The sequence below is a fragment of the Mobula hypostoma genome, chromosome 2 (genome assembly GCF_963921235.1).
Source record: "Mobula hypostoma chromosome 2, sMobHyp1.1, whole genome shotgun sequence".
Lineage (NCBI taxonomy): Eukaryota > Metazoa > Chordata > Chondrichthyes > Myliobatiformes > Myliobatidae > Mobula > Mobula hypostoma.
In genome coordinates this window covers 123,014,492-123,030,306 of record NC_086098.1, presented here as the reverse complement: position 1 = coordinate 123,030,306, position 15,815 = coordinate 123,014,492, and the positions used below count along the sequence as shown (strand labels likewise).

General features: G+C 39.4%; 1 protein-coding gene across 7 annotated transcripts in view; it reads right to left on the bottom strand.

Annotated features, from left to right (window-relative positions):
• Window positions 1-15,815, bottom strand: part of LOC134342449 (serine/threonine-protein kinase MRCK alpha-like) — a 623,460-nt gene that overhangs the window by 371,901 nt on the left and 235,744 nt on the right. For all 7 annotated transcript variants that reach the window (XM_063040586.1, XM_063040588.1, XM_063040587.1 and 4 more), the window contains exons 4-5: window positions 15,592-15,687; window positions 5,179-5,327 (exon numbers count right to left, since the gene is read on the bottom strand). In XM_063040586.1, coding sequence (XP_062896656.1) covers window positions 5,179-5,327; window positions 15,592-15,687 — 245 coding nt within the window. The remainder of the gene's footprint in view (window positions 1-5,178; window positions 5,328-15,591; window positions 15,688-15,815) is intronic.

Below are 15,815 nucleotides of genomic sequence, written 5' to 3'. Positions count from 1 at the left end.
TAAGGTCATTGTCCGCGCGTTGAACTTGCCTGCGTCCACCATTCGCACTATTTATATGCAGAGAGAAAGAATTTTGAAAGCTGCCGATTTTACTGTTGGTTCTGCTCATAGCAAAGTGGTCTCTCTTAGTCGGTATCCAATAATGGATAAAATGGAAAGTCTATTGTTTGAGTGGATTGATGGGTGTACAAAATGTGGTGTTCCATTAAGTTTTCTTATACTTAAGGAGAAATCAGTCAGTCTTTTTAATAAGCTGAAACAGAAAGCAGTGGACGATGGTGATGAAAGTGTCGCGAAAGTAGAATTTAAAGGCAGTCATGGGTGGTTTGATCAGTTTCTGAGGAGAGGACAGCTTAATGGTTTAACGTTTATCAGAGAGAGTGCTTCGGCTGATACTAAAGCTGCCAAAAAGTTCCCAGCTGAACTGAAGAAAATAATTTTAGAAGGTGGTTATTCGTATAAGCAAGTGTTTAACTGTGAGGAAACTGCCAATTTATTGGAGTTTTCCTGATTCCGGTAAGTGAAACTACACTGTACATACATTATTTCTACTTTATATAGGCTGTTTATTTTTATGTGTTATTTGGTATGATTTGGCAGCTTCACAGCTTAAAGGTTACTGGAGAGAGTGTTTCTGCCGAGAGCGCTGCCGTGAGATTTTCGCTGCGCTAGACAGTGCTGCAGAAAAGTATTTCTACTTTATATAGGCTGTGTATTTATCATATCATTCCTGTTTTTACTATATGTTACTGTTACTTAAGGTTTTATGTGTTATTTGGCATGATTTTGTAGGTTATTTTTTGGGTCTGGGAACGCTCAAAATTATTTCCCATATTAATAAATGGTAATTGCTTCTTCACTTTACGATATTCTGGCTTATGAATCGTTTCATAGGAACGCCCTACCTTCGGTTAGTGGGTAAACCTGTATTACTTTTGGCATACAGAGAAATTCTGATGCAAAAACAGCAGATTTTATAAACAGAGTTTTGACAACGCACATTTTATTTTAGCAACTTGCCAGCACTGTGCTTAGAATTCAATTCCTCAGTCGCACTTTACTGCATGACTTTTTTCTGACTGCAGGGATTAAGATATGAAAATCAGTACACTTGAAAAAAGTTGTTTTGTCCCACCAGAATTAATTACATTTAATTGTTTTATTAGCTTGTGAAAAGTGATGCATAGCCCAGAAAAATCTTATATAACTGATATAGTCACTTCCCTTAATGTATAGACATCTAAACGCGAGCCAGACCAGGTCAATTCCTGCATCTGTCATCAAGTATTAAAAGCAGTCTGTGATTTAGGTGTCCTGGCAACATACTAATCTAAATAACTTGACTGCATTTAAACCAGTTTTGGCTTTCACTTCTTTTCCTAAAGATCCACAAGAATTCCTCTCCAAGGGATGTGTAATACATATGGCATGTGGGTGCAGCTTCACAAGGAAAGCAATATCACTTCACCAGCTGTCCTTGTTATATTATCACTTTCTATTAAACTAAAGAAAGATGGCTGCCAAGGAACTTTAACAGGAAACTTGACACAGCTGTGACACAGAACTGCCTTTCACATCTGAATCCTACCCACAATCCATTGGCCTGAACAATGAACAGAAAACTAAACACTTCCCTAAATTAAAATAAACTTTATTAGATGTAGTCACAATATGGCAAGTGAGGCATCTAACCAGTATTTTCAGAGAACCAAAATTCTCTTGCTATGTGGATTTCTCTGCCTAATCATAGAAGTAGAAAGAAAATGTACACTGGTCTCCAGCTTGGCAATACAAATAATAGACAAAACTAATCCTGATGCTAGCAAAACCTGTATCTGGAAAAGTGTTCAATAACAAGAGGAAATTACAAAATAAACAGGAAAATCAGGAACAATTTTGTGAAATCCTTGTCTTTCCCATGAAAAGTCATAGAGTTATGCAGCATGTAAACAGGCTTTTCATCTAAGACAACTGGGCTGCTATTCCCATCTGCCTGTGTTATTGAAACAGTATGTACTTATGAGGGCAGTTGTTCTTAAATGACTTCAGAAAAATTGGACTGAGTGAGAATGGGAAAACGTCACAGCTTACATGAAAAATGTCTTAGTGTGTTCCTGAAAGGGTAATAATTTTCCATCCTGCTGTTTAGCTCACACATTTGAATAACTGCAGCTACATTCAATGTGCTTCAGCAACAACTATCAGAATGACAAGTGTTTGCTCTTTTGCTGCTCTCGTGCTCTGGAAAAATGCACTTCCTTGATATGTAATTATCACATATGTGATCCCTTGTACAAATCTTCTATTGTAAGTATATCCATTTTTAATTGAACAGAGCTGTTCACAATATTTCACATGCAGTCTCAGATGGGCCCAAGGTTATTCACAAAAATGTATATATTCCAAAATACCACACTCTTGAATATTCCCACGGATTAAAAATTATTAAGAACAGCTCTATTATTTAAGAAAAGAGGAAAGTAAATAGGGATTAGCCAGATGTCAATGATAGGACATATGCTAGAACCTACTGATGAGGACACGATAACAGGGTGCTTAGAAAATAACATCAGGCAAAACCAACACAGATTTATGAAACAGAAATCATCCTTGATAAATCTTTTACTTTTTTTAAAATCCAAAAACTCAATACACATTTACATGGGACTTCGGTAATGCCAGATTGTCATGTTTTTCCCAGCTACATCAATGTAATATTAATTCACTTTATTTAGATGTTAAACAGCTTAATAGTCCAATAAACCAGATAGGTTGAAAGGAAGCGCAAGAACCAGGAGCAAGGTGAGTGGATAGGGACTACAGAAACTGGAATCTGATGATAAAAAAGTAGTGTGGGCATCAACGCCAGAGTGACTAGAAAGAGGGCAGAGGAACCAAGTCCCAGTGAATGGAAAGGAGTGCAGGCTCTACGACCTAGATGTATAATGGGGAGCTTGAGATAGTATTACACAAAATTAAGAGTCATCGGAAGTTGTATATTAGCATGAATTAAGGACTGGTTAATTAATACAAAAATGCGCAAGATAAAATTATTCATTTCAGGCTGTAGGTTGTGACTGGTGAGCTGCCACAGGAACCGGAGCTGGTGCCACAGCTGTTCACAAACTACAGCAATGATCTGGATGGAGGATTGTGTCATATATCTGAGTTTTATAACGATACCAAGCTGGGTAACAATTTAGCTTGTCAAGCAGATGCAGAGAGGTTTTGACAAGATAAAAGAGGCTATGTCAATGACAAGGACAGAATGGAATCTAATGCGCAAAACTAGAAAATGTAGTATAAATGTAGTATATTTTAAGTGGTAAAGGACCTTGGTATCAGAGAGACCTCGTGCATTTATAAAGTAATCACTGAAAATAGACATGTAGGTAAAGCAAGCAATTATAAGGGAAAACAGTAATATCTGCCTTTATTTCAAGAGGATTTGAATAAACAAAGTTTTCAATGGAATTATAGAAGGTCCTGACGAGATCACACGTAGGACACTGAACAGAGGCCTGATTTCAAAACTCAGGAAGAATACATTTACAGTGGATGGAACACAACCAAGATTAACCAGATGGATTCCAGGATTTGGGAGGCAGCAAACCTTAAACATGAGAAATTCTGCAGGTGCTGGAAATCCAAAGCAACACATGCTGTGTCCTTTGTGGAGGCAGACTTTATTGTCCTCTAGAGAGGGATTGCTAAGACTGCACCTATATTCATCAGAGTTTATAAGAACTGGGAGGGAATCTCATTGAAATATACAAAATTCTTGCGAGGTTTGGCAGGGTAGATACAGGAATATTGTCTAGAACTGGGCAGCACATAGTTAAGAATCATGGGTGGCCACTCAAGACTGAGATTAGAATTTTCTTCACCAAGCGGGTGACCATTCTTTGAAATTCTCTGCATGAGAGAACTGTGGAGACTCAGTCTCTAAGAATATCTGAGACAGAGATTGGCAGATATTCGCACACAAAGGGAACTAAGGTACAGTGGGCTTCAGTGAATTATGGGGCAGAAATGAAGGGGCATGTGACATACATCTGCTATGAAAGGAACCTGTAGATTACTGTTAGCATAGTAGTTTAAAAATTAAGCCTTTTCCATACAAGGAATTCTGACGTGCTTAAAGAGATTTAAATAGTGCTGAACTGGTGAACAAGTGATGTCTCCTATGCATGTTTTTCTCAGGACCAGTAGTTATATGTTATAAATATGACACAGAGCAGTGGAGTTCTGATTTTAAATGGAATGTCCTCTTCTTACTACTACCATCGGGTAGGAAGTACAGAAGCCTTATGTCCCACATCACCAGGTTCAGGAACAATTATTACCCTACAGTCAACAGGTTCCTGAACTAATGTGGATAACTTCATTCACCACTACTCCGAATTGATTCTACTATCTACAGACTCACTTTTCAAGGGCTCTTTACAAATCATGTTTCAGTATTATTTTTATTTGCATATTTTTGTTTTCCTTTGTACATTGGTGTATGTCAATCTTTGTTTCAGAATTTTCAAAAAATCTACTGTATTTCTTTTTCGCCTTATAAATGCCAGCAAGGAAATGTAGCATAGGGTAACATATAGTACATACTTCGATAATAAATTTACTTTGAAATTGGAAATGTTAATGAATAACCCATCATCATTGTACATCTATAACTGTGATGACTCCTAGTCATTTTAACTGGATAATGATTCAGTAGATCAAGGAACAGAAATAAAGCTGTCCCTCTACATTCTATTTATCCTAACGTCTATGAAATTAATTCCCCACCTCTGTAATCAGTTCTGACCCACAAATGCTGGGGATTTACTTGAATCAGCTCTCAGCTTTCTTTATAGAGTTAGTAAAGAAGTTCAGCTCAAATCCATGAAGGTATTTGTTGACATTAATTGTGACAAAAGTTAGCTTAGTTCTCTTCATTAATTTTCATTTGAAAAGCTGGTATTCATTCGTATGCACAAAAAAATTAATAATTTTGCAAATGCTACAGCAAGTCCATTAGGAGTAGGACTACACAACAGTTTAAAATAATCTATAAATATAAGTGTTTAGAAAATAGGAAAATTATGACAATCCACGAAATTGTGACAAAAATAAAGTTTAGATTCTAATACATTTCATGAACTATCAAACCATTATGTTAGTTCATCTTACCTGTGCACATAGTGTAACTGATGAACTGAATCGATGGCCAACACCATTTCTGCCAAGTAGAACTTTGCCATGTCTTCTGGTAATCGGTCCTCAAATTTACTAAGTAGTGTTAAGAGATCTCCACCCACATAGTAGTCCATAACAAGATACTAGAGTCAAGGAAAAGCAGAACAATAGTGAGGGAATCTGAAACTTTCTTATTTCTATATGTATTGAATTTTACTAGATTACACTTTCATCAGAACTTCAGAAATTCAAATCTCACCTAACTGGAATAACAGAAACTGAGGCTCTGCTATAAATTTACATTGCTTCACTCTAGAATCAGACTGGTTAAGGCGCTAAGCTTTATATGCCGTGAGGTTCAGAAATCCGACTGCCAGACAAACTGATACCCAGGAAGTAGATATGAAACCAGTTGCCTCTATTCTTATTAACATTAAGAAGATATCAGTGTGAAATGCATCACACCATTCAGGATAGAGGTTGTCCAAGTACCAAGATTAAGGCCAGTTAATCTTGCCTGGTGTAAACCATGGTCTGTAGCCCTGTGAACTTCAATGTGGTGAAAACAGCCATGATACCTGATAAGCCAATAACCTCCTGTCACAAGTGAGACTGAGGAACCTAAAGATCACCATCCAATCAGAGCTGATTAACCTGTAAGTTACTGACTCTACAAATTTAAATAAATATGTACTTTCATGCAAGGATCTCTGACATGTTTGAAATGACTTAGATGGTGCTGAATTTGTGAACAACTAAAGTCTGTCCAGTGCATTCTCAGCATGTGTTTATGAAAACCAGCCACCCTGTGCTCTAAATATGATGCAGAGCAGCACATATTTTTTAAAAGGAGCATTTATGCAAACACGACTTTCCATAATCCTAATTAAATAGCTTAAGAGTAAAAGAAATTAAGTATAATTATTAGTTTTTATTTCCAATCTAGATTCAAGTACGGTGTACTTTTTAGTTAAATCACTTCTTTCAGTCACTCAAATATTGTGGTTCCACAATAAACTTATAAATTTAATAGAAACCAGACGCACTTGTAGAAAATACATTTCCTGGCCTGTCTCAGATCGAAAATCAGTGAGTTCACTGCCTTTGCCTGCACAACATCTGCCAACACTCACAAAGTTAAAATCTTTAGTGCAAGTAGATAAAGGTTTAAAAAAAGTTAAAACTGTACACAGCCAAATGAGGAATAATAATTTCACTCACTAGCACCAAAAGCTGAAGTTACACTCTATCCTCTTTCACTGGTAGAATAGCACATTTTTCACACTACTGTTGGGGAAATATAATGTAAATCTAAACACACTGCCATCAAAAACTCTGGAGAAACTACATAAAGCTGGATACCATTTCTATGAGATTTATGTTTAAATTATTTTGCCTCAGTCTGATAGTGTTCTGTCTCACTCCTTTTTTTCCCTCTTCATCCTTGCTATCTCCCCTCTCCATTCAACTGTCCTGATACAAGGTCTTGGCCCAAAATGTCAATAATTCATTTCTCCTCCACATATACTGCTCAACCTGCTGAATTCCTACAGCAGACTATCTTATCCTGTCACTTAATACTTAATCCCTTGCTTTGCAACCCTTCTCCAAGTGCATTTTTCATTCTGCTTAAGATTAAATTCTAATTTTCGATTTTTTTTTACCCAACTATATCTTCTTGTGGTCCACATATAGCCTTTTCCCTCATGCACAACTTTTGTACCATCTGCAAACCTATTATCATGCCCCTCAGATCTATATCATTCATTTATATTTCTGAAAAAGGAACCAAATAACCAACCTTAAGAAACCCTGCTGTTAAAAACATACCAATCACCAAAAATACTCAAACATTTTCCTCAAGCTTACTGCCAACTAAGCCATTTTTTTTACAAATCCATTTAAATACACAAGCGAGTAGTAGGCAGGAATGCCTACCACTTGGTATCTCACCCCTACTCCACCCTTTCAAAGTCAAAGTATATATATATATATATATATATATCACTATATACAGCCTTGAGGTTTGTTTACTTGTGAGCATACACAGAAAGTCAAAGCACAATAGAATCAACAAAAGACTGCACTTGAAGGTCAACAAACAACCAATATGCAACAGACAACAAACTGTGCAAATGCAAAAGAGAAATTAATTAATCAATAAGAAATAAATATTGAGAACATTCAAATAAATAGTCCTTGAAAGTGAGTCCACAGGTTGTGGAAACAGTTTAGTGATGGGGTTTGTGAAATTATCCCCTGTGGTTCAAGAGCTGAAGGTTTGAGAGGTGATAACTGTTCCTGAACCTGATGGTGTGAGTTCTGAAGCTCCTGTACCACCTTCTTGATGGCAACAGTAAGAAAAGAGAATGGTCTGGGTGGTGGGGGTCCCTGATGGCGGATGCTGCTTTCCTGCGACAGTGCTTTGCCTAGATGTGCTGAATGGTGGGGAGCGCTTTACCAGTGATGTTCTGGGCTGCACTCACTACTTTTTGAGGATTTTCTGTTTAAGGACATTGGTGTTACCATGCCACGCCACGATACAACCAGTCACTGTATTGTCTACCACGTATCTACAGAAGTTTGTCAAAGTTTGAGATGTCATGCCGAATCATTGCAAACTTCAAAGTAAGTAGAGGAGTTGCTGTGCTTTCTCTGCTTATCCCTTCAATAGGATCATGGCTGATCTGACTGTAACATCAAATCCACATTCCCAGGATTTCAATCAACTCTGCTCCCAAACGTCAAACCTCGAGTGAACACAGCCTAGCCTGTACAATCAGTGGCCTTCACTTCCCTCTCTGATATCAGATTTTTTCTAAGTTTTAATCAACATTACTCAGAACTTTCTCTCCTTGTTCTCCTCACTCAGCCCAAAGAGTTGCCCATGACCTAATTCTGATAATCCCAAATGAGGCCCTGGGAAATTATACACCTTATTCCTCTTCAAGAGACCCCATACTGCTTCTTTTTTGATATCAGCATATCATAGAATATCAACGCACTCCTCTCTGATCTCCAATTATAGATGCAAAGTACTCATTCAATATCTCACCCATTTCTTTCAGTTCCAGGCATAAAATGACTTCTTTGTCCTTGAGTGGACATACTCTCTCCCTAATTATCACTTGTTTTCAATGTATATATAAAATGTGTCCGACTTCTCTTAATCCAACTTGTCATGGACTTTTCATGGCCCTCTTTAGCCCTGCTGGACCTTATATGAATACATTTATTATATAATTTCCTTCATTATAACAATGAACATACTTCAATGGCTGTGAAGTGTTTTGTGATATTCTACATAGTTATGAAAGGTGCCCACAAATGCAAATTTCCCTTTCACTTGCCACGTTTGTTGTAATCTGATAATTCAGAAAAAATAAAAAAATCAGAAGAATGACAAAACTAGAATTCCATTTTGGAAAAAACTTCCCATTCGCATCTTCTTTAAATCTTTTCCCCTTACTTTAAACCTTTACCTTCTGCCCCAAGAAGATGACCATCCACCTTTTCCATGTCTCTCATGACTTTAGAAACATCTATAAAGTCATCCCGTAGCCTTCTTCGTTTGGAGGAAAACAGTCCCAGCCTATCTGGGCTCTACTTTTAACTCAAGTCTTTTAGTTTTGGCAAAATGCTTGTGAATCTTTTCAGCGTCCTCTAGAGCATAATCATAGCTTTCCTACAGCAGGGTGACCAGAATTGTACATAATACTCCATGTGATCTCTCCAATGTTGTGTACAACTATAACATGACATCCCAACTCTTGTACTCAATTGTTCGACACTGAAAAGGCATACATGCCAAACCTACTTCACCTTCACCACCGTCTTCTTACGTTATCATTTTCAAGTAACCATGCACTCATAATCCTAGGTCTCTCTGTTCCACAAAGCTAAATCCAATTGTGAGCTTAGACAATTCTATTCATTGTCTAAGGTTACAAAAGGATCTACAGAAACATTGTCATTCATACCACCACTTTTGGTGTCATCCAGATATTTACTAAACATACCACAAACACACTTTTCCAAATTCTTAATACATATGACAAACACAAGGGACCCAGCACGGATCCCTGTAACACACAACTGGTCACAGGCTTCTAATCTCCCACAATAACATTGAACTAATCTCTACTAGGATGTAATACATATATTTATACAGATCCCACTTTCCCAGAACCAATGCCATTGTCCCAGGAGTCTAAACCATCACAACTTCAAACTATGTTTTAATCAGCATGACCCACTTAAATCTGCATTCACTTCCAAGTGGCATTAGGAGTTGTACAGTGACTGCTTTGGGTCTACAGCACAGAAACACCTTACTTGCTTCAACAATACACCATCCTTCTCTAGATGACCTTTCTATGGTGTTGTGAGTGTGGCTTTAGCTGTATTCCCCAGAGACCTGGGTACTGAACAAATCTTTACAAAGTCATTCTTAAAAAGGATAAAGGCAACAGAAATTCATGTTTGTAAATTACACAAGGTGCTGCATTATATTCTAATTATACTGATCTAGCTATTCTGTGAATAGAAATAATATTATTGGTCAGTTTAATTAAAGGCAAGAATCTTGGACAGGCTCACAATCAGAACTCCTATTTACAATTGGGAATTTTAGCAGAAGAAACCATCACATGCTACTCTCTGCATCTTGCAAGTCCACAATACTACCTACTATTCTCTCATTGAATTCTGTGCTATTGATAACTTGACAATGGTGCAACCCATCTCAATTCCTTTATTTCTGTTAGTGGGTTATCAAAATTCGCAGTATTGACTCACTTTCACCAGGCACTTATGAAGGATTCCACAAACTTTAAATACATGGCCTATCAATACTGCTACCAGCCTTTCTATGCTTCTCACTCACAGCATACACCACTTGCTTATTCTCTGTAAATATCTCGTTTACCTTATATGCAATGCATCTATCTGAAACAAAATACGCCTCTTTAAACCAGCAGAATCATAAATCACAGAATAACAGAAACATACAACACAGAAAAGCACACTTTCAGCCCATCTTATCAATGAAGACCACGATACCTATATTCCTCTATGCCTTTCCTATTTGTCCAAATGACTTAAAGATCGCAAATGCAACTGCCTTCATTAACTGGCCACTCCTTCCAAATATTCATTGCCCTCTATTGGAAAACAGCCTTCAGCTGCCCTTTAAATTTCTCTTCTCTGTACTTGCTAGTTCTAGATCTCAAGCCCCTGGAAAAATACTCTTGTCACATCTATGCCTCTCATAATTTTATTAATGTCTATAAGGTCACTGCTTAGCCTCCAATGTTTCAGAGAGAACATAAAAACATGAAGAAATAGGAAGCATGGGCCATCAGGTCCTTCAAGGCTCCCCAACATTTAGTATGATCATGGTTGATGTATGAGGCCTCAACTCTTCTGTGCTATTTCTCCACACCGGTCTATTCCTTAATCTCTCAAATATTTATCCAGCTCTACTTTAAATACCCCTAATGATCCAGCTTCCACTACCCACTGGGGCACAGAATTTCAGAGACTCACCACCCATTGTGAGAAGAAATTTCTACAGACACCGGTTTTAAACATCCAGCTCCATTATCTTACAGTCAATATCCCCTTGTGCGAAACTTTCCCACTAGTGAAAAAACATCCCAACATCTACCTTCACAAACAACAGAAAATCTGCAAATGCTGGAAATCCAAACACACACAAAATGCAGGAAGAATGCAGCAGACCAGGCAGCATCTACAGAAAAGAATACAGTCGACTTTTCAGTCAGACTCTTCACCAGGACTGAAGTAAAAAAGATGAGGAGTCAGAGTTAGGTTGGGGGGGTGGTGGGGGGAGAAACACAAGATGATAGGTGAAACTGAGAGGAGGGAAGGGGAAGTAAAGAGCGGGGAAGTAAAGAGCTGGGAAGTTGGTTGGTGAAAGAGATACAAGGGCAGGAGAAGGGGAAATCTAAGAGAAGACAGAAGGCCATGGAAGAAAGAAAAAGGGGGAGAAACACCAAAGGGAGATGAAGGGCAGGCAAGGAAATAAGATGAGAAGGGGAAAAGGGAATTAGGAATGGGGGGGGCATTACCTGAAGTTTGAGATATCAACATTCATGCCATCAGGTTGGAAGCTACCCAGACGGAATATAAAATGTTGCTCCTCCAACCTGAGTGTGGCCTCATTGGGACAGTAAAGGGCACCATGGATGGACATGGAATGGGAATGGGAAGTGGAATTAAAATGGGTGGCCAGTGGGAGACCCACTTTTTCTGGCAAAAATGTTTTTACTAGTAGGTGCTCAGCGAAGTGATCTCCCAATCAACATCAGGTCTCAATGGTATACAGGAGGCCACAACAGGAACACCAGATACAGTAAATGATCCCAACAGGCACAGGTGAAGTGTAGGCTCACCTGGAAGGACTGTTTGGGGCCATGAATGGTAGTGAGGGAGGAGATGTAGGGGCAGGTGTAGCACTTCTGCATGCAAGGATAAGTGCCAGGAGGGAGATCAGTGGGGAGGGGTGCCTGGACCAGGGAGTCACATAGGGAGCAAACCTCGCAAAACGCAGGATGTGTGGTCGGGGGGGTGGCAATGTGCTTGGTGGTGGTATCCTGTTGGAGATGGCAGAAGTTACAGAGAATTATGTGCTACCAACACAGAGGCTGGTGGGGTAGTAGCTGAGGACAAGAGGAGGAACCCTATCCTTGGTGGGGTGGTGGGAGGATGAGGTGAGGGCAGACGTGTACAAAAAGGAAGAGATGCAGTTGAGGGCAACGTTGATGGGGGAAGGAAAGGAAGCCACTTTCTTTGAAGGAGGACATCTCCTTCGTTCTGGAATGAAAAGCCTCACCCTGAGAGCAGATGCAGTGGTTATAGAAGAATTAAGAGAAGGGATCGCATTTTTACAAGTAACAGGGTGGGAAGAGGTATAGTCCAGGTAGCTGTGAGAGTCAGAGGGTTTGTAATAGAAATCAGTGGACAGGCTGTCTCCAGAGATAGAAAGAGAGAGATCGAGAAAGGGGACTGACCTCTATCTTGCTAAGGCCCAAGGACAACTATCAGACACCTCTTATTTACTGCTCGAACAGGATCCCACTAAGGAGCACCAGGCCATTGTCTCCCACACCCATCACTGACCTTATTAGATCCGGGGATCTCCCATCCACTGCCACCAATAGTTCCCTCACCCTGCACTTTCCATTTCTACCTCCCACCCAAGATCCAAAACCTGGCAGTCCAGGTAGACCCATTGTTTCAGCTTATTCCTGCCCCGCTGAACTCATATCTGACTCTGTTTTACCACACCCCCCCCCCCCCCCGTCCTCGGTTCAGTCCCTTCCTACCTACATCCATGGCACTTCACACGCTCTTGATCTTTTCAATGATTTCAAGTTCCCTGGTCCCAAGCATCTTTTTTTGACCATAGATGTCCAGTCCCTATTATTATCTCTCACCTTATCTCCTTGCTTGCCCACCACTTCCCTTTGGTGCTCCTTCCCCTATTTCTTTCTACCATGGCCTTCTGTCCTCTCCTATCAGATTCCCCCTTCTCCAGCCCTGCATCGCTTTCACCAACTTCCCAGCTCTTTACTTCATCCCAGTGGAGGTCAAGAAGAGGTCTGGAAAACCAAGAAAACTTTTTGAGAGAACTGCTCACAGGATTGCAAGAAAGGCAAATCAAAACCCTTGTTTGACTGCAAAAGACCTTCAGGAAGATTTAGCAGACTCTGGAGTGGTGGTGCACTGTTCTACTGTGCAGTGACATCTGCACAAATATGACCTTCATGGAAGAGTCATCAGAAGAAAACCTTCCCTGCATCCTCACCACAAAATTCAGCGTCAGAAGGTTGCCAGGAACATCTAAACAAGCCTGATGCATTTTGGAAACAAGTCCTGTGGACTGATGAAGATAAAAAAGAACTTTTTGGCCACAATGAGCAAAGGTATGTTTGGAGAAAAAAGGATGTAGAATTTCACGAAAAGAACACCTCTCCAACTGTTAATCGATCATGCTTTGGGCTTGTGTTGCAGCCAGTGACACGTGGAACATTTTACTGGTAGAGGGAAGAATGAATTCAATTAAATACCAGCAAATTCTGGAAGCACCATCTGTTAAAAAGCCGAAGATGAAAAGAGGATGGCCTCTACAACAGGATAGTGATCCTAAACACACCTCAAAATCCACAATGGACTACCTCAAGAGGCGCAAGCTGAAGGTTTGGCCATGGCCCTCACAGCCTCCTGACCTAAACATCATCGAAAATCTATGGATAGACCTCAAAAGAGCAGTGCATGCAAGACAGCCCAAGAATCTCACAGAACTAGAAGCCTTTTGCAAGGAAGATTGGGCGAAAATCCCCCAAACAAGAATTGAAAGACTCTTATGGCCAATTTATACTTCTGCGTCAAATCTATGCCGTCAGTATGGCATAGCCGCGTACCTTACGTCGTAGCCTGACGCGCACTCCCCAAAAATGCAACTATGCGTTGTGGCAACACAGACCGCAACAACTGTGATTGGTCCGCTTGGTAGCATCGCATTTCCTCCTACGCTGCAATAGCTTCCCATTGGTCGACCGAAGAGCAGGGAAGGAACTCTGGCTGCAATGCTTTCCATAAAGCTTTACAGTCCTCCGAAATTATGGAGGACCCTGTGTTGACTTCCACCTGAAGCTAAAACTCGAATGGAGATTGCCAGTTTCTGAGTATACTGTGCATACACTGATGCGAAATAAATGGTTGGAGACGATGAACCAAATCGTCAAATCTACCTGCCGACATCCAAAAATATTTGAAATGCATTTCCTCGTCCATGTCTCTTAATGGCCAGACAAGCACAGAAAATTCACCCTCCCTCAGTTTCAGTCGCCATTGTTTGTAGTTTGAGTTTCTTCGTGTTAAGTTTCAACACGAAGAAACTCAACACAGTGGCATAGAAACACCACCGCCAACTAAAGTTTTGACGGTGAATTGCAGAGCGACGCAGACACACCAACACACAGGTATAAATGCTCACAACTGCATAGGCCACTTGCGTAGGCTATGGCATAGGCTACTACGCAGAAGTATTAATGAGCCTTTAGCTGGCTACAGAAAGCGTTTACAAGGTGTGATACTTGCCAAAGGGGGTGCTACTAAGTACTGACCATGCAGGGTGCCCAAACTTTTGCTTCGGGCCCTTTTCCTTTTTTGTTATTTTGAAACTGTAAAAGGAGGAAATAAAAAAATAATCTTGCTTAAAATATTAAAGAAATGTGTCATCTTTAACTTTATGCATTTTGGTAATCAGGTCATCTTTTACTCACTCAGCTATTCACAGTAACAGAAATTTGGACCGGGGTGCCCAAACTTTTGCATGTCACTGTATATCTAAGTGACATCACCCTCATTCTTCTACGTTCCATCGACCCTAACTAGTTTGTTTTTCATGGTTGTATAACCCTCTCATCTCAGGAATTAGGCTGGTGAATTTCTTACGTCCTACTTCCAATGTTACAGTACTCTTTTTTAAAAAAAAGATAAGGATACCAAAACTGTACACAGTATTCCAGGTGAAGTTTAATCAACACCCTGCACACCTCAAAGTCTACATTTTTTAACCTCCAACCCCTTTGGAATGAAGCCAAAATGCATTTGTTTCTCCTTGTTTGATCTGCCTGCTAGCTTTTTGATTCATGCTTGAAAGCTCCTTGGTCCCTCTGTACTTTACTCATGCAGTCTCTCTCCCTATAGGTAATAATCAGCCTTCTGATTCCTTTAACTGATGTGCATGAGCTCACACATTAAATTCTATTTACCCTTCTTTTGTCCACTCACTCAATCCATCTACATCCAATTGCAGAATCACGGTATCCTTATTACAACCACCCTAATTCAGTCTATCTTTGCAATAACAGCACTCCACTCCATTTCTGGTGAATCTCTTCCGTACTCTTCTCTATTGCTGTTACAGCGTGACAACCAGACTGTTTACAACATTCTAAGTACAATCTCACCAATGTTTTGTACAATATTCAGAAATAATTGACAAAACCTTCAAAAACCAAATACAGAGAAATATTTGAAGGTGTTTATTTCTTCACTGCTGTTATTCTCAAATGAATGGTTCAACTATCAGTTCTATTATCTAGGGCTGATCAAGCAAGAGAAGTATCAGGTAGATGGATAGACACACAGCTTCACCAATATAAAGAGAAAGACCAGTAGGAAGTCAATCTAATCAATGCTGCACTTTCTCTGTAATGATTTTAAGAATAATAATGACATGGGAATTTGGAAGACAAATGCCATTTCCATAGTCAGGAATCAATGCACTGTACAGAACAGTTAAACAGGAATGAACATTTTTTAAAATATATAAATTTAAACAAAATAAAACTAAAACTCCAGATTTTAACTTACCAAATAATTTTCATCCTGGAAAGCATAGTGCAATGTGGTAATCCACTGGCTGTCTCCATTTACTAACACATCCCGCTCTTCTCGAAAGCAAGCAGTCTGATTAAGAAAAAAAGTTTGCATGCAATATTTTATGAGATCAAGAATAATAATGTCATATCCAAATAAATTGCAAAATTGCAAGAATGCTTAATATGTAGTTATAGTCATACAACACTTGAACTCTC